At 41.7% G+C, this 24971-nt stretch overlaps 1 protein-coding gene across 1 annotated transcript in view; it reads left to right on the forward strand.

The window, feature by feature from the left end:
- Positions 1-2122: 2122 nt before the first annotated feature.
- Positions 2123-24971, forward strand: part of LOC136859432 (uncharacterized) — a 51105-nt gene continuing 28256 nt past the window's right edge. The window contains exons 1-3 of the mRNA XM_068225506.1: positions 2123-2389; positions 17692-17824; positions 17934-18175. Of these exons, the coding sequence (XP_068081607.1) occupies positions 2123-2389; positions 17692-17824; positions 17934-18175 (642 nt within the window). The remainder of the gene's footprint in view (positions 2390-17691; positions 17825-17933; positions 18176-24971) is intronic.

Here is a 24971-nt window from a genome sequence, read left to right on the forward strand (position 1 = left end):
TATTATTTAGTCTAGAACTGGCCCTAGGAAACTATGTTCCATCTTAAGTGGATCAATTCAATTTTTTTTAAATTATACTAAAATTTACATAAGCCAGTGTTGAACAAAACAGACGTGCCAATCCATACTAAAATATCCCATGGAAGGACATGTATTTTACACTGTGACGCCATAGTGAACACGTAGACTTCTTGGTGCTTGAAGTATAGATATTCCGAAGAAACTATGTACATTTTTATTAGATCATCTGAAGTTGGAACACAGTTTCTGGAATCCGGTTCTGGTCTAAATGATTTTGATAAAGTTTGCTGATACAGACTGTGTTTTAATTCAACAAATGGTATCAAGCCATCAGCACTATTAAGAAATTGCTTTAATTTTTTATGATGATTATAACTCATTTACTGAAAAGTGTACAGGAAAACTGCAAGCAGGATTTAATTTGAGTTGAAATGTAGTAAGCAGTTTGAATTTGACCAATGACTGCTCTCCTTGGCAGTATGGTGTGAAAGAATAGCTCCAGCGAGTACAATATGAATTGTAAGAGGGCTGAATGTCAGGTCGGGAATACAGAACTGGAACAAGTGGATCATTTCAGCTAGTTATATCTGTATTCTCCCAGAGTGGTAATATAGTAAGTAAAATGTAATCAGTAGCGGCGCTAAGAAGCTCGGGGGCCCCCCGCAACAATTGAAAATGGACTCCTCGTTCCTGATAAGGAAAGTTACAAGTTTGTTTCGTAAGCCAGAGGTGTATTACGATGAACAACAAAGACTCGACGATAATAATAATAATAATAATAATAATAATAATAATAATAATAATAATAATAAAGTTTTCAAATCTGAAGGAATTAAAACAATACACTTATGTGGTACGAACACACACACAGAAGAAATGCATATTTCAGGTATAGTAACCAAAACACGCTGACCATCACAATATTAAGAAATAATCTCGTTCTTAGGACGAAATAAATTACTACTATTTACAACTCAACCGTCCATGGTAGACCTACTTAGCTACACGGACTGCTGAGGGTTACAAACAGGCTCGAAACTTCAGTATTTAGAGTTTAAATAAGGAGGATATCCTTGTTATCGCATCTTCGCTGACTGCTGGGTTCTCAGAACTGGCCAATTACTTGTTGATTGTTGTGAGTGGCAGCAAGGGATGGTTGTTATTGGAACAGGTTGGAAAAACCCACATTCTTTCAGAAATAACTACCATACTCCTATTGATGAATTAAGCTCTGGACTACCACGGCCTAAGTTTGGAATAACCCTCTATAATATAAATAATGCAATGTTATCAATATATAAAATCACTCTTCAGCTACTGAATTAACAAACAGTCTCAAGCCATGCCCTCCCCCTCCCCCTCCCCCGCCCCGCGGGGTCTGCGGGGTCCTTATCGCCGCCACTGAATGTAATGAAGGAGCAGAAAGCTAAAGCAGTGAGTTCGTATTTATGATCAATGCCATTTCGCAAGAAAGAAGTTAGCTTACAGACTAACTGTTTTATATAGGTTAATTTCCATATCGACAGGACTAAAAGTCGAATGGCATCAGCAGATCTACTAATTCACAATTTGGAAATAACAGACATGAAACTGCTGAGAAGGTTTGCCTGGTACAGACCATAACTGCAAGAGTGTACTCGGAATGAGGAGATACAGGCCCGGTGGGTGGTGCCGTACACATAAACAAACAGGCTCGTTTGATGGGATCATGTAAGATGAATGAAGGGGGTTAAGTTACCTAGAAGAAGAATAGGCTTGGTCATGGTGGGTAAGAGAAGTAGAGGGAAACAAACGCGACGATGGCAGAGACTCAGTTTGTAATAATCTAATGGAAAGAGATGTGAATATAAACGAAGCCAAGGTGCTACTTGCAAATAGGGGACTCTGAAGGCCGCAACTGAATTTACAGCGGTTTGCAGACTGATCGCTGAAAGGCGTAACAGTCTATAATGAAAATGTATTATGTATCTATCAACTATAGAATTTAACGTTACGCTCTGAAGGTGATAAGATGATCTGTTCTTTTTGTGTTTCAGGCTGAAACTATGACTTTTCGACCCGAGAGCGGAGGAGCGTCGCGTGGTTGCCACCACGTGACGTCATGAACGACTCGACCAACGCCAGCTCGCTCCCGCAGCTGGCTCTGGTGGCCGGCTCAGGTTTGGTTGCAGCGGTCGGACTAGTTGGCAACGCGGCGCTGCTGGCAGCACTGTGTACGCAACAAAGTGCGCGCCTGCGCAACAAGCTGCTGCTCCACGTGTGCGCAGCGGACCTGCTGGTGTGTGCAGTAAGCGTACCTCTGGCCACTAGTGCCAGATGGGGTTGGGCCATGGGGCGCATGGCCTGCTATTTCGTCGCCTTTCTCCAGGTTATTATCCTTACAAACAATATTGTTACTTGACAAACGGATGTAACCACCAAAATTGAGATGATATAGGTATTTACTGCAGGAACTTCGCATGGCTTGTTGAATTAGTTCTCTCTCAGATATCTGCTGTTAAGAAACTTAAGAACTATGAGGGTGGACAAAGTTTTAAAGATATACAGGTGATTCGTTGAACGCATTTGTAGAACATTTTATGCTCTACAATTCCTGCCCATCTAGTTTGTATCACATGCATGGTTCAGGCAACGTAAACCGAGAAAGTGTTTTTATGTCACTATTTCTTCCAGTTGTTCCGCAGACACAGTTTCTGATAGGTTTTCTTTCGTCGCATTTCAGTATCTAAAGTGGAAAACTTCTCCGGAATATATTCTAGGGCTTTTTTTTTACAATTGGCTTAACGTCGCACCGATACTGACAGGTCTTACGGCCACAATGGGATAGGAAAGGCCTAGGAGTGGGAAGGAAGCGACCGTGGCCTTAATTAAGGTACAGTGCCAGCATTTGCTTGGTGTAAAAATGGCAAAACACGGAAAACAATCTTCAGGACTGCCGACAGTGGGCATCGAACCCACTATCTCCCGGATGCAAGCTCACAGCTGCGCACCCCTAACCGCACGGCCATTCTAGGGCCTAGGCAATAACAATAACGGCAAAAAAATAAGAATCTCTCCAGTGGTTCTCAAGCTTCCCGTATCTAGCGAAGAATTTATACCGTTAACAAATAACAGACTTGAACACTGTAATTGTAGTCAAACTTTTGAAGATAATTCCACGGTTGTTGTTTTTTTTTTTTTTTTTAGAAAGTTTTATGCTCTACAGTTTGTATACATATAGTGTGTGAATATCTATCTTTAATGGGTTAGTCAGCGTAAGCAGAAACAATTTACCACCTGGCGTCATTTTCTTCGAGATATTTCTCAGAAATCGTTAAACATAACATACTAAATGTACGTAACACGACCTAATAGATTGAAAGTCGGTTTCGATTACAATGCGGTCGTGAAAATTCAATATTCATTCAAATCGTAACTACTTTATACACAGAAACCTTTTCTCGGGAGATCCTTTAGACAACAGCGAAAACAGTATAAAAGTTTCCCCAGCGATTCTCGAGTTATCGAATGCTCTTCCCGTAGGCCTACCTCCCACAGGACGTCTGCTGTTAACCGAAATTATGGTCGAACTTTTACGTGTAGGAATGAGGTCTCCGCAACTTATGTATAGAAACATCTTGTGCTTCCTATTCTTATGCATATAGTTCTTGGATAAGCCTCCGTGGCTAAGGCGGCAGCGTGCCGTCCTCTTACCGCTGGGTTCCGTGGTTCAAATCCCAGTCACTCCATGTGAGATTTGTGCTGGACAAAGCGGAAGTCGGACAGGTTTTTCTCCGGGTGCTCCGGTTTTCCCTGTCGTCTTGCATTCCAGCAACAGTCTCCACTATCATTTTATGTCATCTGTCAGTCATTAATCATTGCCGCGGAGGAGTGCGACAGGCTTCGGCAGCCGGCACAGTTCCTAACCTCGCTGCTAGATGGGGGCTTCATTCATTCCATTCCTGACCCGGTCGAATGACTGGAAACAGGCTGTGGATTTTCATTTTCATAGTTCTTGGATATCTCTAATGATTTCGGCAGCGTAGGCTGAGAAATAAATTGTTCGGCTTCCATTCACCACAATTCAATGCGTAATGTATGGAAATCTTTGTTGGATGATCAGCTAGGCAACAGTCGAAACCGTGTAAAGATATGACCAGCCGTTCTCGAATATTATTGGTTTAGGTTTAGGCAGTGTTAACACGTGCCTCGCGAATGTTCTTTACATACCTAGAGAGTCCATAGTGATAAAGAACATGCAAACTGGTATTGTGTGCGAACTTCTAAAGATAGATTTGAACCCCCAGGTCTTCTTTGTAGAACGTTTTATGCGGCTCGCAATTTATAAGTAGACACCAATGCATGCTTACATACATACAGTATACAGTATACAGAGAGACATTGAGTTTTCTATATGCTGAGAAAAGTTTCCTGCGGTCTCTTTGGTGGGTCAGTTTGGGATTTAGTCAGAATTCTTAAGGCCAGATACTTTACATGGCTCTACTCCATCATCGATCAGATCGAAATCCGACGACTAAACTATTTTGCTATTCACGCCTTCAATAATAATAATAATAATAATAATAATAATAATAATAATAATAATAATAATAATAAGTACATGGAAAATCTACGTCAAAATAGCAAAAGAACTCCGCTAGAGATGGAAAACGGCACAATTTCACAGGTGCCCTCCTTCAAATACATTGGAGAAATTATACTACCATCAGGATTAGACAGTAGTGCCAATGTAGAAAGGAACACCAAACTACATAAGGCATACAGACTGACGTGGAATTACTACAGCAAAAGAGTCATATCGCGTAATGCAAAATTACGACACTACAAGACAGTTGTATTGCCCGAAGCTTTATATGCCTCAGAAACCATATGCTTAGGTGGTCACTCTAAAATTACAGAAATTGAAAAGCAGGAGCGGAAAATTCTCAGGAAAATTTATGGTCCTACGAGAGAAAATGGAATGTGGATTAAGAGGAGAACAGCGGACTTCTACTCCTTCACCGACAGGTTTACTGATGCCGTACGGAATAGGCGCCTTAATTTCTATGGCCATATCTACAGAATGAACAGCGACAGACTAACTAAAAGATTATTCAAAGTAATCAACTCAAAGAAGGTCAAAATAAAATGGCTAGAAGAAACTAAGGCGGACCTCCAAGAAATAAATATCACAGACGACATCATGGAAAACCGTGGAGCTTTTAGAATAAAAGTAGCCAATCATAAATTTAGGGAGAAACCAAAAAAGACTACTGGTAGGAAGTGGTCGACAGAACGCAAGATGCAACACAGTGCATTCATGAAGAGATTTTGGGTGGATAAGAAGGCACAAACCATCAAACCAACTAACAAGTTCAAACGCGCTCTATGAATGGGCATAACGAAGAAAGAAAGAAAGAAAGAAGAAAGAATAACAACACTAGCCACCTCTGCGGTGTACTGGTCAATGCGATTAGCTGCCACTCCCGGAAGCCCTAGTTCGATTCCCGGCTCTGCCACGAAATTTGAAAAGTAGAACGAGGGCTGGAACGGGATCCACTCAGCCTCGGGAGCTAAAGTGAGGGTTTTCTGTGGTTTACCACTTCTCATCCAGGCAAATGCCAGAATGGTACCTAACTTAAGGCCACAGCCGCTTCCTTCCCTTTTCCTTGTCTATCTCTTCTATACTTCCCATCCCCCACAAGGCCCCTGTTCAGCATAGGAGGTGAGGTTGCTTGGGCGATGTACTGGTCCTCTTCCCCACTTGTATCCCCGACCCAAAGTCTCACGCTCCAAGACACTACCCTTGAGGCGGTAGAGATGGGATTCGTCGGTGAGTCCGAGGGAAAATCAACCCTGGAGATTAAACGGATTAAGAAAGAAAGAATTAAGAAGAAGAAGAAGAAGAATTGCATAAGCAGTGTAAACTAGCAATAGATGCAGACCCATACTCTACTTCAGGCAATTGTTATAACTGAAAATGTAAGTTATGAAATTGGAATTCCTTTTTCCACATTAACAGGACAATAACTGCTAACAAATCTGATCCCACTGTCAGAAAAAGTGCGTAAGAACATATAGATCTTTCGCATTGCTATGCCAAACTTACATAACATGAGAAGTCAATTCGAAGAAAAATCCAACAAATGCATAGACCTGGCAGCAAAAATCAATCGCCTCTGGAAAAAAAGCAGTTACTGTTATTGTAACTGAGATCTAATCAACCAGAGTCTTACCAAGAAACCACAGGCAGATTTGCACCAACTATATATCAACTCATTAGATATTACAGAAGACAGCTGTCATATATCATATAGTCATATGGGAAGAAACAGAAAAAAGAAGCAAAATAAGTAGTAGTACATTTCTTTTGCACGATCAGTCAGAGTGACTTCTGATGCACTCATTTCAGCTCGCCATCTGCTTTTCTCTTGCACCAGGAAGCGCCAAACACCAATTACCCCGACCAGCCAACAGATCTATCAGCTGGTTACGTCAATTTCTTCTAGTCTTAGCAGAGTCTCCTCTTGTCCAATGTTCCTTCCCATCATCTCTTCACCGGTCCATCTTGAAGCATCCGCTCTACGTGACCGATACACTATAACCTTCTACCACGAATGATGCCATACTGTAATAATAATCAAGAAGTAATTATGAGATATAACAGAACATAGAAAACATAACAGATACAATGCGGAAGAGGCGATTGATGTTTGTTGGACATTTATACAGAATTGATGACAACAGGTTAACCAAATAGATCTTCAAATATCTTTGGAACAAGAAATCAACAACAACCTGGATTCATGAAATCAAGAAAGATTTAGAAATAAACAGCATAAGGGAAGAAGAAGAAACAGAGAGAGCGTTTGGAAAGAAAGTGTTAACAATTAAAGGATTCCAAGGTAGGGAAGGAAATAAAACAGGCTCAAAATGGTACGAGGAGAGGAAAATGAGGCATAGCGAGCAGATGAAGGAGTATAGGTTGATGGTGATGATGATGATGTTTGTTGTTTAAAGGGGCCTAACATCTAAGGTCATCGGCCCCAAGGAGTATAGGAGGATGAATTAGGAAGAACAAAGAATAAAGCATTGAAATTGTCTCGTGGTCCTAGAAGACCCTAAGGGAGAAAGAAAATAATAATAAGAATAAGAATAAGAATAATACAATTTGTTAGTCGCCAGTTTCCTGTAAACGTTCCTAACAGACCGCAGGATCAGGATCTCGGACATGGGCTCTTCAAGGTACCGGAAGCCAAATGACAAGTAAAAGAAGAATTAAGTTCCCTCACACTATGCTTGTATATCGTTGCTTCACCGGTAAAACGTTGTACTCCACAAAGCTCTTCCTATCCATTATTCTCCTTTAGACTGGTCACGCCTCCCAGCCACACATGGATACGCAGTCCATCAGAACAATGTCCGTTGTGTTCGTTTTCCTATGCCGACGAGTAAACGAAAATGAACCTTACATACATTATACACTAGGAGTGCGTAAATACGTAATGCAAACATACATTCCTACAGTACGGTACAGTAAGGTTAATTTTTCTTTACACATGGGCATAGGAAAATGAACACAACAAAATTTGTTCTGATGGACTGCATATCCATACGTGGCTGGGAGGCGTGACCAGTATTAAGGCGAATAATCGATAGGAAGAGCTTTGTGGAATACAACGTTTTACCGGTGAAGCGACGATATAAAATCATGTAGCTACTCATCTCTTTGTCTTAAATATACAGAGCGTACAGAAATTTTCACTACAGTATTCCAGAGACTGTACAGGGTACACATGTCCGGAAAGGTACCCTGCTACTAGGTATACAGAATCAAAGGAAACATTGAAATCTTCCACTTTGGTTTAGGTCAAAGAGCATTAGCAAGATGAGCAAGAATTCTAGAGCATAAAATATTTTATCAGAATTACAGTTTCAAACTCAACACATTTCCAATCAATAACGAAATTACTGTTTTCTTTGGTTTGTAACAACAAGAAAAAGGTTCGCCCACATCTTAAGTGACTTATTCTTTGTGATGCAATTTCGAAAAATCGCTAGTTCTGAAAATGAATTTCTGTGTTTGTAATTTTCACACTAATGTTTTAACTGTTAGATTTTTAGTCTGACGAAACTAATTTTGTGTAATAAACGTATAAACTACACGAAAAAATAAAAATATATGGTAACAGTATTATAATAGAAAAACACAAACTTAATTACAATAGAATGGCATGTTTCGTTCTCGAAAGAACATCATCAGATTCTATCAAACCACACTCAAATATTTTAAAATGTATAAACATTTGTGTTTATTGCTTTTTAAATACTCATGAACGTGAAATCTGTAACTTATCTTAATGAAGTCCTCTTGTATCTCCATCCAAACAAATGTTTAATATACATTTATTTAATTTAATTTCCGGGTTGAACCGTGCTGTAGTTGTCTGCACATCACGTACAGTTTGCCGACGTTTCGAATACATTGCAGTATTCTTTATCAAAGCGACTGAAATACCCCTACTCGATCCCAGGTAATCAGTCTCCCAGGCAGAAATTTATAAATATTTCAGTGAGATTTGATAGAATCTGATGATGTTCTTTCGAGAACGAAACACGCCATTCTATTTTACTTAAGTTATTTCTTTTTGTATATTACTACACGTTGTTCCTTTTCAGGTAGTTTATGAATGCATTACTCAAAATTAGTTTCGGCAGACTGAAAAACTTAACAGTTAAAAAATAAACTGAGTGGAAACTGAAAAGAGGTGGCTTCAGATATTACCAACAAGTTCACACTAGGCAAATACTTGGGCTGTACTTTAATGAGGACCAACTTAACAAGCATGTTCCTTGTCTAATGTCGCTCGAAACCTTTAGTGTTAAGAGTAGCCTTAAACAGGAAGGAAAGGGAGGTGTTTCGTACTAGTTTGGAGCTAGCAGTAAGCTCATCCTGCTGTAAATGTAAACGTACTGGAAATATTTAAATTGTTTTAAATTTATATTTATTTTAAATTATTATGTATACGTTATAAATGTATACGTATATGCGAATGTATACGTGATAATAATACGTATAATTATAACGCCACACTACTCGTAACAGTATACTGTGAGTTGTAATTTATAAATTTTGAGTGAATTTATGATTAAGTACATTGTAATTATTTTACATTACTTAGGCATTGTGTATAAATTTTTAATCACTTTAGTTTATTACGAGTACCTATTTTTTATTTGTCATGTATTTTTTTGCTTCTTTATTTAATGTTTCATTATTTATTCTCTTTCATTTATGATGATTAAATTTATTTCGATATAATTTCTTCTAATATTTTGTTTACATGTAATTGTTTGTTTGTGTTTACGTTTTAATTTAATTTCACTGCCATATCACTGTGCCGGCCCCGTGGTGTAGGGGTAGCGTGCCTGCCTCTTACCCGGAGGCCCCGGGTTCGATTCCCGGGCAGGCAGGGATTTTTACCTGTACCTGAGGGCTGGTTCGAGGTCCACTCAGCCTACGTGATTAGAATTTAGGAGCTATCTGACGGTGAGATAGCGGCCCCGGTTTAGAAAGCCAAGAATAACGTCCGAGAGGATTCCTCGTGCTGACCACACGACACCTCGTAATCTGCAGGCCTTCGGGCTGAGCAGCGGAAGCTTGGTAGGCCAAGGCCCTTCAAGGGCTGTAGTACCATGGGGTTTGGTTTGGTTTGGATATCACTGTAGGTAGGCCTAAGCATCGTTGTTGGGATATCACGTAATTGCAATGTACGAGTATTTGTTATTAAAATATATTTTTTTAAGTCCAATGTGTGGCTTAGTGCTCTCTCGTATTGCCACAAGTGCGTAAGGAAAGTGACAGAGAAATAAGAATCTTATTATTGGCAGCCCAGTAGTGTAGGGGTAGCGTGCCTGTACTTTTATCCAGAGGCCCCAGATTCGACTCCAGGCAGATCCAGGGATTGTAATCTTCATATGAGGTTCGGAATGAGGTCCAGCCAACTTTGTGACATTAACTGACGAGCTGCCTGATACGAAAGTCAACGAATCCAGTCTGATGGCGAAAAGAAACTCCGCGTGTAGAATATCTGGCTGGGCAGCAGTCGTTTAGGCTCTTCATAGACAGAATATGACATAGATTTGTTGTTTTATTATTATTATTGTTTCAACTAAAAGTCAAGATCAACACTCTGGGCCATTATTCTTGTATTCTTGATTTTACGCTTCGTACATGAACGATATGCCTTTGCTGGCGAGATGCAGTGTTTACAGTGCGCTATGTCTTCTGGTATGGGCTATATCATATTTGTTACTTTCATTGACCTGTCTCAGTCTCATCCTTGGCTTTGACGATATGAAAGTGACTGAGGTATGAGTGATGCTAGTAATACCATTCCTTATGCAGCCAGTCCCTGTTATGAATGGTGTGAAACTATCGCTCATAGGGTCAGTTGGTGCATGCATTTCAGTGGGCTTGGCAGACTGATATGTAATAGCAACTGCTGGCTCGGTGAGGAAAGCAACGGGAAACTACCTCACTCCTCATTTCCCTAGTATGCCTCTTCAGTGACGCCTAGGCTATTTATGACAGCTGTTGGCGGAGCTGCAGAGGCTCAAACCAGCCTTCGGGCTGAATACCCAACATACAAACATGAACGATTTCCTTCTTCTCTTCCTTGTCTCTTGTAATAATAATAATAATAATAATAATAATAATAATAATAATAATAATAATAATAATAATAATAATAATAATAATAATAATGGTTTTACGACCCACTAACTACTTCTGACGGTCTTTGGAAACACCGAGGTGCTGAAAATTTGTCCCGCAGGATTACCAAGTTGGGGTCAGAAGGTTAGCGTCTCAACCATCTGAGCAAGTCTGCCCGGCCCTCTTGAAATATTAGGAGTACATTCGGCTTTATTCCTTTGTTTTTTTTTATTTTACCCTTGTTTGAGTGATTCTGTTCCTTTAATATTTTCGATAATTCATGACAAACTCACAAAGAAAGTAACTAAGCCACTTACCTATTTAAATTGACTCATGTTTCCCAGTAACAAAGAAACAAATCTTCGCCCGTTCAAAGTCTCTTTCATCTTAATGGGCTACATACAATCGTATTTCAATATCCAGCTGTGCTCGTAACAAGCTTGTGTTCACACGGGTGTGAATCTTATCCCCTCAGCTCTTATTTCATAAAGGTTCATATTGCGCGTGCCACAGGTCAGGGTACTCTGTTATTTTCCGCTGACGTGTAAAGGAATCTGCTATTTCTACTCGGTACGCTGCATGTGAGGTATGCCAGGCTTTGTGTCTAACAAAGAGGGAAAGTTACTTTGACTGTGAAATGGCAAAATTGAATGTCTTGGTAGTGACGCTGCAGTGACTCAGATTCTTTTTTCCAATAGAATATAATCTAGGTTATAGTATTATCACGTAACTTACAAAACAATGGCTTTCTTTAAAAACCTCGTAAGTCCGAATACTCTTCCTATCCATTATATTCCTTAAGACTGGTCACGCCTCCCAGGCCCATATTTATATGCAGTCCAAAAGAATCATTTTCGTTATGGTCATTTTCCTCTGCCTATTTGTAAAGGAAAATGAACCTTAAATGCATTATACTGTAGGAGAGTGTAAATTTGCCATGCAATCAACATCCCTACAATATGGTACGTTAAGGTCCATTTTCCTTTAGATATCTGCAAAGGAAAATGAACACAGCGAAAATTATTCTGATGGACTGCATTCAAATATATGACCGGGAGGCGTGGCCAGTATTAAGGGATATAATAGGTAGGAAGAACATTTGGACATACGAGGTTTTAAAAGAAAGCCATCGAAAAGGATTCACATACCTGAGAGATTAAGATTTCTGTTGTACGGAATGGAACCTAAAAGTCATATACAGGGTGGTCGGACACAACGTCAGAGGGTTGGTTAAGCTGATAAATAATTTGAAAGGAATAATTCGATATATCGTACTACTGTCATTTTATCAGCTGCTGAAGGGGAAATTCAAAAGAGCTTTGCGCGAGGTGACTTACGATCGGCGTGAGCGCACCAGTGACCTTCTCTGCTCATATTGAGTCAATAAAATCCCGTGCTATGCGTACCCTAGGCATTATTTACAGGTTGAATGAATTTAATAATATTAACGCCTTAACGTCCGGCTCCATGGCTGAATGGTTAGCGTACCGGCGTTTGGTCACTTGGATCCCGGTTTCGATTCCAGGCAGGGTCGAAAATTTTATCCACCATTCGTTAATTTCGCTGGCACGGGGTCTGGGTGTATGTGTCGTCTTCATCATAATTTCATCTTCATCACGACGCGCAGGTCGTCTACGGGAGTCAAATCGAAAGACCTGCACCTGGCCAGCCGAACATGTCCTCGGTCACTCCCAGTACTGAAAGCCATACGCCATTTCATTTCAACGCCTTAAAATTAAACCTTGTCTCCTATGTTCTCCCTATTATTGACTTTTGTTCCCCTGTTTGGTCCTCAGCTGCTATCACAAACATATCTCAACTAAATAGTATTTTAAACCTTTTCGCCTTCATTGTTCTTAATCTCCTTACCTCCCAGGGCTGATTTTTTCCCGGACACAGCGAGGGATCCCACCTTTACAGTGTCCTGGAGCGTGACACATTCGGTCGGGAGATACAACTGGGGACAATGACCAGCACCTCGCCCAGGCGGCCTCACCTGCTATGCTGAACAGGGACCTTGCAGAGGGATAGGAAGATTGAAAGAGATAGACAAGGAAGAGGGAAGGAAGCGCCCGTGGCCTTAAGTTAGGTGCCATCCAGGCATTTGCCTGGAGGAGAAGTGGGGGAAACCACGGAAAACCACTTCCAGGACGGCTGAGGTGGGAATCGAACCCACCTCTACTCAGTTGACCTCCCGAGGCTGAGCGGACCCCGTTCCAGCCCTCGTACCACTTTTTAAATTTCGTGGTAGAGCCGGGAATCGAACCCCGGCCTCCGGGGGTGGCAGCTGATCACAGAGGCGCCCTTCAATCTTAAGACTCGCAATCCTGTTTTTAAGAACAAAACTAAATCTGACATTTTGAACAACCTGGGTATACTTGACCTGAGAAGCCGTTTACAGTTTTTCGATGTATGTTACCTTCATAAAATAATCAATTGCAATACGAAATGTACTACTCTTCCGACGTACTTCTCTACACACACACACACACACACACACACACGCGCGCGCGCGCGCGCACGCGGCCAACACGCAACCGGCATTTTAATCATGTGTCCCATTCGCGCCTGACCTTACAACAACTAACTATCTTCCAGCGTCTCCCAATCCGTGATAACTCACTACCCGATGTGGACACATTCACACCTTTCGCATCCTTCAAACACAAAATTAAAAGATTTCATTGAAGTATATTTTCTTCCGTCAATCCAACCCACGACCTTTCTTCTTCCTTACTCCGTAACCGACCATTGTCAGTTATCGTTACCATTGTTGTTACATTGTCATTGTTAATAATTTACTGTTAATACCCTGGTGTTCTGTGGTTGATACCGATACTTAATATTGTTGTTTATACCGATTGTTGTCTTTTACACTATTTTAAAATTATTATTAGTGTAAAATGGCCCTCCATACGCTATATCTAATAATGAATTAAATGAATGAATAAATAGATAAATAAATAAACACATAAATACATAAATACATAAATAAATAAAATAAATAAATAAATAAATAAATAAATAAATAAATAAATAAATCGGTCTAAATAAATAAATCAACGCCAGGGGAGGGGTATGAATACAGACCTTCGAGCTGACATGAGCGCGCCAAAGCAAGCATGCTACGGTGACACTGGCTGAAACCAACGGTGTATTTGTTTTATGTTCATTTCTCGGCATGGCCATGGGCGCCCATACCCGGGGGCAAGGTGGGGTCGCCCCCCTCCTCCCCCCTAGCTCTCAGGGAAAGGAAAAATCTAATATAGTCAGCTGTTTTTCTTTCAAGTAAAGGGTTTTAAAATCGGTATTACGTAGAAGTGGTAGGGGATACCGTGTGTTGTGTTCTACTGTGGAATACAAGTCGACATTCATCTTCCAAAATATTAAAAATACTACATACCCCCAGGTCTACCCCCCCCCCCCTACAAACTATCCTATGGGCGCCCATGGGCATGGCTCTCGATTATTCGACTGTGTAGCTCTGCTATCCACAATGTTCACTCGACATCAGTATTTTAAGCCTTTCTTCTTCTAGAGAGCCGTATCATTCAAAAGCTGTAGAATTTTCAATCAGTTAAAGGTGATGGTGTTGGTGATTATTGTTTTAAGAAGATGTACAATTGGGCAACCATCATCTATTTACGCAAATCAGAGGTAAAGATGGAAAGGATCCAACATTTCTAAAAATGAAGGTATCGGACAAAAAAGACACGGGCCAAGAAGGGAGTGGCCCGGCTGAGTGGCTCAGACGGTTGAGGCGCTTGCCTTCTAACCCCAACTTGGTACGTTCGATAATAATAATGCTACTTGCTTTACGTCCCACTAACTAATTTTACGGTTTTCGGAGACACCGAGGTGCCGGAATTTTATCCCGCAGGAGTTCTTTTACGTGCCAGTAAATCTACCGACACGAGTCTGTCATATTTGAGCACCTTCAAATATCACCGGACTGAGCCAGGATCGAACCTGCCAAGTTGGGGTCAGAAGGCCAGCGCCTCAACCGTCTGAGCCACTCAGCCCGCCGTAGTTCGATCCTCGCTCTGTCCGGTGATATTTGAAGGAGCTAAAATACGTCAGCCTCGTGTATGTAGATTTACTGGCACGCAAAACAACTCCTGCGGGAGTAAATTCCGATATCTCGGCGTCTCCGAAAACCGTAAAAGTAGTTAGTGGGACGTAAAGCAAATAACATTATTATTACGATCACAGGAATAGAACCAGCTCAAGGTTCTTAAACACTACTAAAGGTTGGCCCAACGCGAGCCGAGCTGCTATTGGTTAACGAAATGACGTCAGAGTAGGAGCAAAGCAGCCGAGCCCAGAGCGCGCAAATCAGTAGGAATCTCATAATATCAGCAAACATTACAGTTTCTCAGAACTAATTGCAGACCGGACATAAAGATTACTGCTGTTATAAGACTGAAAAGGAGTACAGCATAGTAACTTTTTATTATTTCCATTACGAATAAGGCGTAAATGTAACGTGACGGCACACTGACCAACGCTTGAAATTTATTAACATTTCCAAGTTTCTCTATTTAGTTTGAGGAAGGTTACGCGCTTTCAAATCTGTAAATATAAATATTTAGAGATATGAAATCTTTGTCATATTAAATCTTTACAGCAGAAATTCCGTGATAGAACTACCGTATGTTAACATACGATATACTGACTCACATCCGCAGGTATCGAGTTTAAAGCTTAACACATATTATAACAGCAGCAGAAGTAAGTTCATATTCGAAACCATGCATAGATAGTCCTGGAAAACCTACAACCTGTTTTCCAGTCTTTGACCGGGTCAGGGATGTAATGAATGAACCATATACAGGCTATTATTACAATGGGGTCGCCACTCGCAAAGTGATTTATTAATGACTGATAAATGCTATGAAATGATAATGGAGAGTGTTGCTGGAATGAAAGATGACAGGGAAAACCTGTCCCGCCTCCGCTTTGACCAGCACAAATCTCACATGGAGTGACCGGGATTTGAACCACGGTATCCAGTGGTGAGAAGCCGACGCGCTGCCGTCTGAGTCACGGAGGCTCCGCATAGACAGTCTACTTTTTAAAAATTAAACAATAAGAAAGAACAGGAAAAACCCTTCATTAGATCACAGTCCTACCTGTGAGATTAGATGTCATGAAGTGGTTGCTCTTGAAGATGAAATCCACTGTCGTGCCTTTCGCCGATGAGCTGCTATGGGTTTTTCAGTTCTTGTCCGAATGTTCATTTGTCGTATGCATATAAATATTCTCGTTCTAACATACATTTTTAATATTTCTGGTGGTACAGCGGGGAATTTACTGATAATTATTTGACACACTTTGCGTATAATATTAGGTATGCGTCTCAGTTCAGAAGGTCCGTGAGTGTCCCTGAAAATTAGTTCAAATTCCTTTATTTGGTTTACCATTGTAACTATGGAACAAGTAGACCTCCCCGGGATAACATTTCTATCCATCCCACAGGGGCTGTGCCGGAAGAAATCGAAAGCATTTCCCCAGTGGGACTTCGCATTGACCTGTCATATTTTCTTTCACGGTCGGCGATGTAGCCGGCGAGGTACCGAAATCCCTCTGCTAAACAATCAAGTGTCGCTGTAGATTGCTGTGATTTTTTTTTTCTATTTGCTTTACGTCGTACCGACACAGATAGGTCTTATGGCGACGATGGGACAAGAAAGGCCTAGGAATGGGAAGGAAGCGTCCGTGGCCTTAATTAGGCCTAAGGTACAGTCCCAGCATGTGCCTGATGTGAAAATGGGAAACCACGGAAAACCATCTTCAGGGCCGTCGAAACCCACTATCTCCCGAATACTGGATACTGGCCGCACTTAAGCGACTGCAGCTATCGAGCTCGGTCGGTGAATCATTAACGGCACAGTTTTCTATCGCAATGATACTGTACAATGAACACATAAATTTCATTCCAGCTACTATTACGCTGTTCACGCAACTAACGAAAAGAAAATAAGTGCACCTTACTGCACGAAACACAGCAACTTAACAAAGATCTCACAGAAACGGACTACGACACACACACTACGCAAAATACAGTAGGCCACTATATAAACCAACAGCAATATACGGAAAGAAATTACCTATAGTTATTACGTGGAAATCTTTTCTTTATAAGACAGACATATATAAACAACGAAATGAGATACACGTGCGGTTGTGTGCTACACAGTCACGGTGCTCCTGTGATGACGTCACGAGCAAGACGAGTAACATCTAATGCGCAACCAGTCTGGGCCACCCGTGGAACCAGCTTTTGGGTGGTTAGGCCGTGTGCGTTTGCAGAGTTTCGCCCAGACGTGCCATTCGGGCTCATCAGTTGGATTGGCATGCCCCTCCAAGACTCTGCTTAGCAGTGGCAGACCAGCCGCTTTTTTTTTTTTTTTTTTTTTTCACAAGGTTATTTTATTCCTACCCGATGGGTAGGCGGGCCGTCAGCTATACAAAGTAGCTCTTAGGCCGTGTACAATACATATATGAAAGAAAAAACAATATATTTAGTGGTATGTATATACATACTTAAGGGAAAAGTAGGAGAAGAATGAATGAGGATACACTGTTATACAGATAGGTACAGAAGAGTATAACAAATGGATGAAGAGACAGGAATATAAAGAATAGCACAGAGAGTTACATTATAAATATTGAGCTGGAGTAATGAGCGGGTGTGGTAGGAAGTTGGAGACAGGAAGAGGGTAATGTTGTGAGAGAAGGTAGGACAGGGTTGTGGACATGTTGGTGACGGAAGTAGCGAGTAAACGGAGAAGGTCCAATATCGGGAGGGGCGGGAGAAAATGAATGGGCGGCGGAGCGGGCACGTTAAGTGGTGGCGGCGGGGGAGTGGGCGGCGGGGCTGGTGTTGGGCGAGAAGAAGGGTTTGGAGAAGAAGAACGGACAGGGCGAGGTGGGGAGCGGGAAGGTTCTACTCGATACGTTCTTCCGCGAAGACGGACGCCAGTGGTGATCAGGTGGTCAACGGCGGCGGTAGACGAGAGCTGAAGACGGACCATGAAGGTTGGGCCTTGATCGTTGAAGATCCGGAACGCTCGACGGGCCTCCACACCAGCCAGTTGAAGTTCGGTCTGGATATCCTGTTCTGGGATGGCCGGGTCGATGCCACGGATGACGCAGCTCAGAGACGGTGGAAGAGGTAGCGTGGCTGCGTCGGGTGTGGATTCTTGGCGAGCAGGCGGAGCCGCAGAGGTGGCAGCCGAAACGGTGACAGGGGGTAGCACTGGACTCGGGAGACAGACAGGTAGGGAGATGGGGGAAGTAGACATGATAGGAGAAGAGTGGCTAGTCGTGGTAAAGACGGGCGATGCAGTCATGGGCGTGGAGGCAGAAGTGGTGAAGGTGGGAGTGGTGCTGGTAAACGTAATGGAGGTTGGGGGAGGTGGGGATCTCGTCGGGCGAGAGGAACGTGGTGGAACAGTGAGAGGGGGGTCCATAATGGAGCGCAGGTCACGGATGATATACTCGGGAGTCGGAACCACCTAGTGCCGGCGACCGGAGATGATGGCGCCAGCGGTGATGAAGGTCTCCACTTGGGCCTGTTCCCGGAAGAAGTCGAGGACGTCTGGCGAAGGCTGTCCAGAAGATCTGTCCTGTAGCCGTGCAACTTCCCGGATCGAGTGGCCGTGTCCATCAACTTCATTACAAATGAACCAGTCCGTGAAGGATGTGTCCACGCCTTTGATGAGACAGGTGTACATGGTGAGGGATAGGCGACAGCCAACTAGGCGTCTGCCCGTTTGATTGTTCTTAGGCCGACTGAGCAGAGAAGGGCGCCACCCAGCCGAAAAAATAGCGTGGAGAAGTGAAAAAGAGTCGTCACCGAAGCCCTATTCGTAGTATGATAGAGTATGTGAGTGTGACCAGCCGCGTGGTCCCGCCATGTTAGCAAATAGGGATTGCTAACCTGCTAAAGGAGAATAGAATTCTTCCTTTTCAAAAATCTGTTCTCCCCATGGAGATACAATACTAAAAATGGCTTTCACGGCTGCAATCCTTATTTGCTAACATGGTGGGACCACGCGGGTGAGCCCGAATAACACGTCTGGGCGAAACTCTGCAAAGGCACACGGCCTAGTCACCCAAAAGCTGGTTTTATTCCTGTGATCGTAAGATCTGCGGCCGTGAAAGCCATTTTTAATAACATTATTATTATTAAGAAGGGAAAGACTCTCTAGGCCTCGAATGTTCTAATTCCGTTGGGGTCAGAAAAGAACAAGAGTTGACCAAAGGAGGTCCGATAAGACAGACAAAAGTGAGGAGACTTGCACAAGCAAGTGGAAGCAATGCCAGGGCTCAGCTAAGGGGCTCGTTCATTAAAATATTAATTTATTCAATTGTTAATTTTATTTCTAATCGAAATAGGATGAAATATCTGAATACATCAATTCTTTTAGCAGAAGCTTATAAATCTACATTTTCAAATTTAAGGGGCCGTGAATAATCCACGAATAAAGAAAAATATTAAACAGTTGTTCCGGTGAGAGTGAACTCTCCCAAGAAATACGTAGCTATCAAACAAGCGGGTAGTAACTCAAGCATTCAGTAGGGTTGCATTAAGTTCAGGCGTCCGGCTCCATGGCTAAATGGTTAGCGAGCTGGCCTTTCGCCACAGGGGTCCCGGGTTCGATTCTCGGCAGGATAGAGAATTTTAACTGTAACCGTTGATTAGAGCGCGTACACAAATAAATAATAAATATTATAATAATAATAATAATAATAATGAAAATAATAAATATATATATTGACATAAAAAGGAATAAAGAAATAGTACAATGACGCAGTGGCGGTGAATTCACATTAGAGCATGGAAACGTGACGGATAACTATCAATACCGGTACTCAAAATTAAATCAAATACAAGGGAACACTTACAGGCCGAAAAATGACAACTAAGAGAGGAGAGTGGAAGGTGCTGGAAGCCCTATGAGGTCCATGGGAACGTATGTCGTTATGGGGGAGAAAAGACTTACAATAATACACCAAACAGACAAATAATTATTGAGAAAATGAACATACAATAATAAATGAACAAATAAATGAACTGCGAATTAACTGATACTTGAGACACAAAACAAAAGATGCGTAAGTTCGCCTACGAGTTTCAAATCAAAAGACCTGCATCTGGCGAGCCGAACTTGTGTTCGGACATTCCCGGCACTAAAAGCCATACGCCATTTCATTAAGTTCAGACGTGAATTTCGAAAACTAAGCAAATAAATTCGCTTCCATACAATTACAGGATAACCTCCAAAGTTTCTTAAAAGTAGTCCATCTGGAGAAGTCAATCAAATGTAATGAAAAATAAAATTCGTAAGATTATTACTATATTCTAGAAAGTATTCTCTTAATTTACTGGGATCACTAAGAATTTTTACAACATGAAATGGTTATCTAAAAGTCTTAAAATAAGGCACTAAATACAGTGGTGAAACCAGAATGTCTTTATGCAAGTGAATGTCTAGTTTTGAACTACAGTTTAGGCAAACTGAATGTACCCTAATAGAAAGGAATATAGCCTCCGTGGCTCAAGCGGCAGCACGCTAGCCTCTCACCGCTGGGTTCTGTGGTTCAAATATCGGTCACTCCATGTGAGATTTGTGATGGACAAAGCGGAGGCAGGAAAGGATTTTCTCCGGGTACTTCGGTTTTACCTGTCATCTTTCATTCCAGCAACACTCTCCAATACTATTTCATCTGTCATTCATTCATCATTGCATCAGAGGAGCGCGACAGGTTTCGGCTATCGGCATTGTTCCTATTCTCGCCGCTAGATGAGAGCTTCATCCATTCCATTCCTGACCCGGGCGAATGACTGGGAATAGGCTGTGGATTTTCATATTCACTAGAAAGAAATAATTAAAAAATCTTAGGATCAATGGAAACAACAGAACAATGGGAAATAAGAAGAAATAAGTATATATACAGAACATAGAAAATACAGTATAATAGAAATAATAAGAAACAGAAACAATGCCGATATGAAGCCATGTGAGGGACTTGGTGCAAATTTTAAGGTTCTATCCTCAGCACGAAATAGCACCACTGTAGATTAAAACAATCACCGATCCTATCACGAACGGGAACTCCCTCCAACTGTGATCATAAAGCCAGCTCTCTTACCATCTGATCTATTCATCTAAGTATTAACATTTCACATCGTTATTTCATGCAAAAAAAAGTACAGTTAATTAAAGTATAGACCTACAAACGTCAGTGCTTTCGTTTTGGTTCATGCATCTGTGAGTACGTCATTCAGATGGCATTCATTACTTGTTTCAGAAAATCGTAAGATGATGATTATCAAGGGAAAGTTGGGATGGAGTAGTCGTGTGTCTTCTCCCCTCGCCCCCAGTCACACTCTCTCCGTCTTTCTCTCGTGATAGCGTTTCTTTACTAAAAGTTCTGCTGTCCTAACTAAACTGTTTAAAAGTGATACTCTTGATACCGTTCACTTCAACAACAAGGAAAGAGAAAGTTAGGGTAGACAGGCAGGAGAAAAAGTTTTGTTCATTCAGTTACCTATCGGAAACGGAGAGATACTGAAGTCACGCTTCCCTTACATAGCAGCTCCGTCAGTCTGGCTAAATTGCCGGTCAGTCGGACGTTGTTCGGAAAGACTTTGTTGATTAGCATCGTTATCTCTTCAGTTATTACAAACGATCAACTTTACCACAACATTTCATATGGAACAGTTCCAGCAGCTATTTAAATGCCCTTCTCTGGCATAAAGAAAATTAATATTTACTCTCAGTTTTGCAGTATGATGATTCAAACGTAGGGTACATTTATTTTATGAAAATGTCTTGTTCCCTTTGAGAATTGTATTTATTCTCAACAAAAGAGACATCCGACCATATTTGCGGGTGACCACAACGATCCGTAAAGTAATACAACTTTTTAATGTAGGCTATACTAGAAGTGCGGTATAGTGATTCATTGTTATCTAATAAAAATGGTATAACTGGCGTTTTAGTATTATCAGCGAATCCTTCAAAATATTTAACGAAAGATGTTTTACATCTGTCAGCATAAGACCCAGCTTCTTGAGATAGAAACTCGTGTCCTTAAACGAAGTTCCCCTGGCTCTGAAGAGAAGTCCCCTTACTTCCATGTGTAACCAATTGTGTTATAGCATGGGCAGTCGATGCTCTCTTTTCCTCATTCACCACCAATGCCTCCTCCGAATTGACCTCAAAGCTTGTGGTGGGGTCCAATAGGAGGCATGTTTGATGGCGATAATATCCGCTCAATGGTCGATCCATCTTCTGAAAAACAGTGCACAACAATGCCGTATACTGAGGGCTACCAAGGCTATCATTGAAGCCCAAATCTCAATTGAGAATGATGGACGCCTAAAGCACATTATAATGTAAACATCTGACACATTGTTCCATTTACAAAACTAGAAAGGAGTGAGAAAAACGTCGCACGTATTTCTGAGAGCAAGGCATCGCAGACTGATATTGCAGCCCAGAATCTCGCCCATCTCCCCTCGACTCGCCACACACGGCTTGCTGCTGTATATCGGATAGAAGCGGGGACCTGGGGGATAGGTGCGCTAGGTTTAGGCCCGTTAGATCACCACTGCCACTACCAACCATGCGTTACTCATCGTATATACTTATTCACCTCATACATCTGACTTTAGATAACAGCGTGTTGGTATTTCACTCCCGTTTACTTCTACATCCTTGTAGGAAGACACTGCACGGCGGCTGTTACAGGAGCAATATATTTTTCTTTTTATTGGTAGATCTGGTAAACTGAAATGCGATCTTTCAAATTTAGTGTTCTCTTTTGTTGGTTGGAATCGAACCCGTGATCATGGGTCGGACACCACCACTGATCTCCCGAGGAAGCTAATTAACCAGTGAAGGATGGGAAATAATAATAATAATAATAATAATAATAATAATAATAATAATAATAATAATAATAATAATAATAATAATAATGTAATAATAATAATAATAATAATAATAATAATAATAATAATAATCATAATAATAATAATGGGTCATGGCATCTATATAGGCTTGGTGGTGACCTAATGAGGATAAAATAAATGGCGAAGACGTCACAAACACCCAGTCCCCAAGCCAGGGGAATTAACTGTATGAGGGGGTTGATTCTGAAAACTGAACCGTGGCCATCGGACTAAAGGCAAGCCACAAAGCCGGACTTTCATTTGCTAAACCTTAGGCTACCATCTCCACTGATCAGAGGTTGAGCATTGGCAGTAGCAAAGGCCAGGGCAGTAACTCGTGAAGCAGTCTTAACAACACAGCAGGCTTCTCCGTTGGCTATTGGTTGCAGCTCAAAACGCTGAAGGCTTGACGTTCACTAAACCAACCATCGAAAAGGGATAACCCAAGTCTAGTGGTAGCCCACGTCTTGATCTCAGCATACGCCACTGGGCTGCACATCCTCATGGACCTCCCACCTTGCCTTTCGCAGGGCTGTCGCAATGAAAGAACGGACCTTGCGAGGGCTTATGTTCCTCTGTAAATTTCCTTTGGAGCGGTAGCCCAACACATGGCCACATCCTATGTGGCAACATTTAATGGTAGGCTATGAACGCCCTGGTACCGTTCTCACTGCTGATGTATTGCATGATATCGTCGCTTCACCGGTAAAAGGTTGTAACCACAAAGCTCTTCCTATCGATTATTCTCCATAAGACTGGTCACGCCTCCCAGCCACATATGGATATGCAGCCCTTCAAAACAATGTCCGTTGTGTTCGTTTTCCTATGCAGACGCGTAAGCGAAAATGAACCTAACATGCATTATACAATAGGAGTGCGTAAATACGTAATGCAAGCATACATTCGTATAGTACGGTACAGTAAGGTTAATTTTCCTTTACACATGGGCATAGGAAAATGAACACAAAAAAATTTGTTCTGATGGACTGCATAACCATATGTGGCTGGGAGGCGTGACCAGTCTTAAGGAGAATAATCGATAGGAAGAGCTTTTGGATTACAACTTTTTACCGGTGAAGCGACGATATATTTATTGCGTTAATCGACTCAGACGATGAAAGACCTCTCCTATGATTCATCTACTTCATATTTACACTCACATCCAGAATTGCCCGAACATGTTTCCAATACAGTCGGCTGAATGTCTTGCTTCAGACGGTAGAGCTTCAGCTTTCTTTTTCTTTCTTTTTTTTTTGCTATTGGCTTTACGTCGCACCGACACAGATATGTTTTATGGCGGCGATGGGACAGGAAAGGGTTTGGACTGAGAAGGAAGCGGCCGTGCCATTAATTAACGTACAGCCCCATCATTTGCCTGGTGTGAAAATGGGAAACCACGGAAAAACCATCCTCAGGGCTGCCGACAGTGGGGTTCGAACCTACTATCTCCCGAATACTGGATACTGGCCGCACTTAAACGACTGCAGCTATCGAGCTCGGTCTTTCTGAGCCCTAGATGGTGGGTTCGTTCCTGGCTTAATATCGTGGTATTAGTATACAGTATTGGGGAGATAGTAGGTTCGAATCCCACTGTCGGCAGCCCTGAAAATGGTTTTCCGTGGTTTCCCATTTTCACACCAGGCAAATGCCGGGGCTGAACCTTAATTAAGGCCACGGCCGCTTCCTTCCCACTCCTAGCTCTTTCCTGTCCCATCGTCGCCGTAAGACCCATCTGTGTCGGTGCGACGTAAAGCAACTAGCAAAAAAAAAAAAAAAAAAAAAAATCTCGTATATTGGAGGTGTTCAGATACGGTATCCTCGTGTCAGCTGACATACCGTCGTGAAAATGAACTCCTTCGGGACAAACTTCCGACACCTCAGCGTCTATGAAAACTTTATACGTAGCTTTTGGAGCGTCATATTATTATTATTGTACCGGGTGGTACACCTCCATGTCGCTAATTCAAACTTTGCGCCAGTTGAAACTCCCCTACTGGAGGAAGCCTGAACTTTATCTACTGTGTTAATTTTCAAGTTTTTTCAGGAGATGTCACTACTTGGAAATTTTGAAGTTTCTGAACTGGGTCGTTTTCGATGTATTTTTGTCTTGCCGGTAGTAAGAAGTGTGGACATTCTCTTCCAGATGGCACTACTGAAGAACTACAATTGTGCACCCTAGTGCGAAGTGAAAGAACTATGTTTTTGGAGAAATTTTGAATTCATAAGTTTGTTCTTTGTTAAATTTCTTTCAGTCATTGTTTAAGTTGGCAATATTAACCCTTTCTT

The sequence above is a fragment of the Anabrus simplex genome, chromosome 1 (genome assembly GCF_040414725.1).
Source record: "Anabrus simplex isolate iqAnaSimp1 chromosome 1, ASM4041472v1, whole genome shotgun sequence".
Lineage (NCBI taxonomy): Eukaryota > Metazoa > Arthropoda > Insecta > Orthoptera > Tettigoniidae > Anabrus > Anabrus simplex.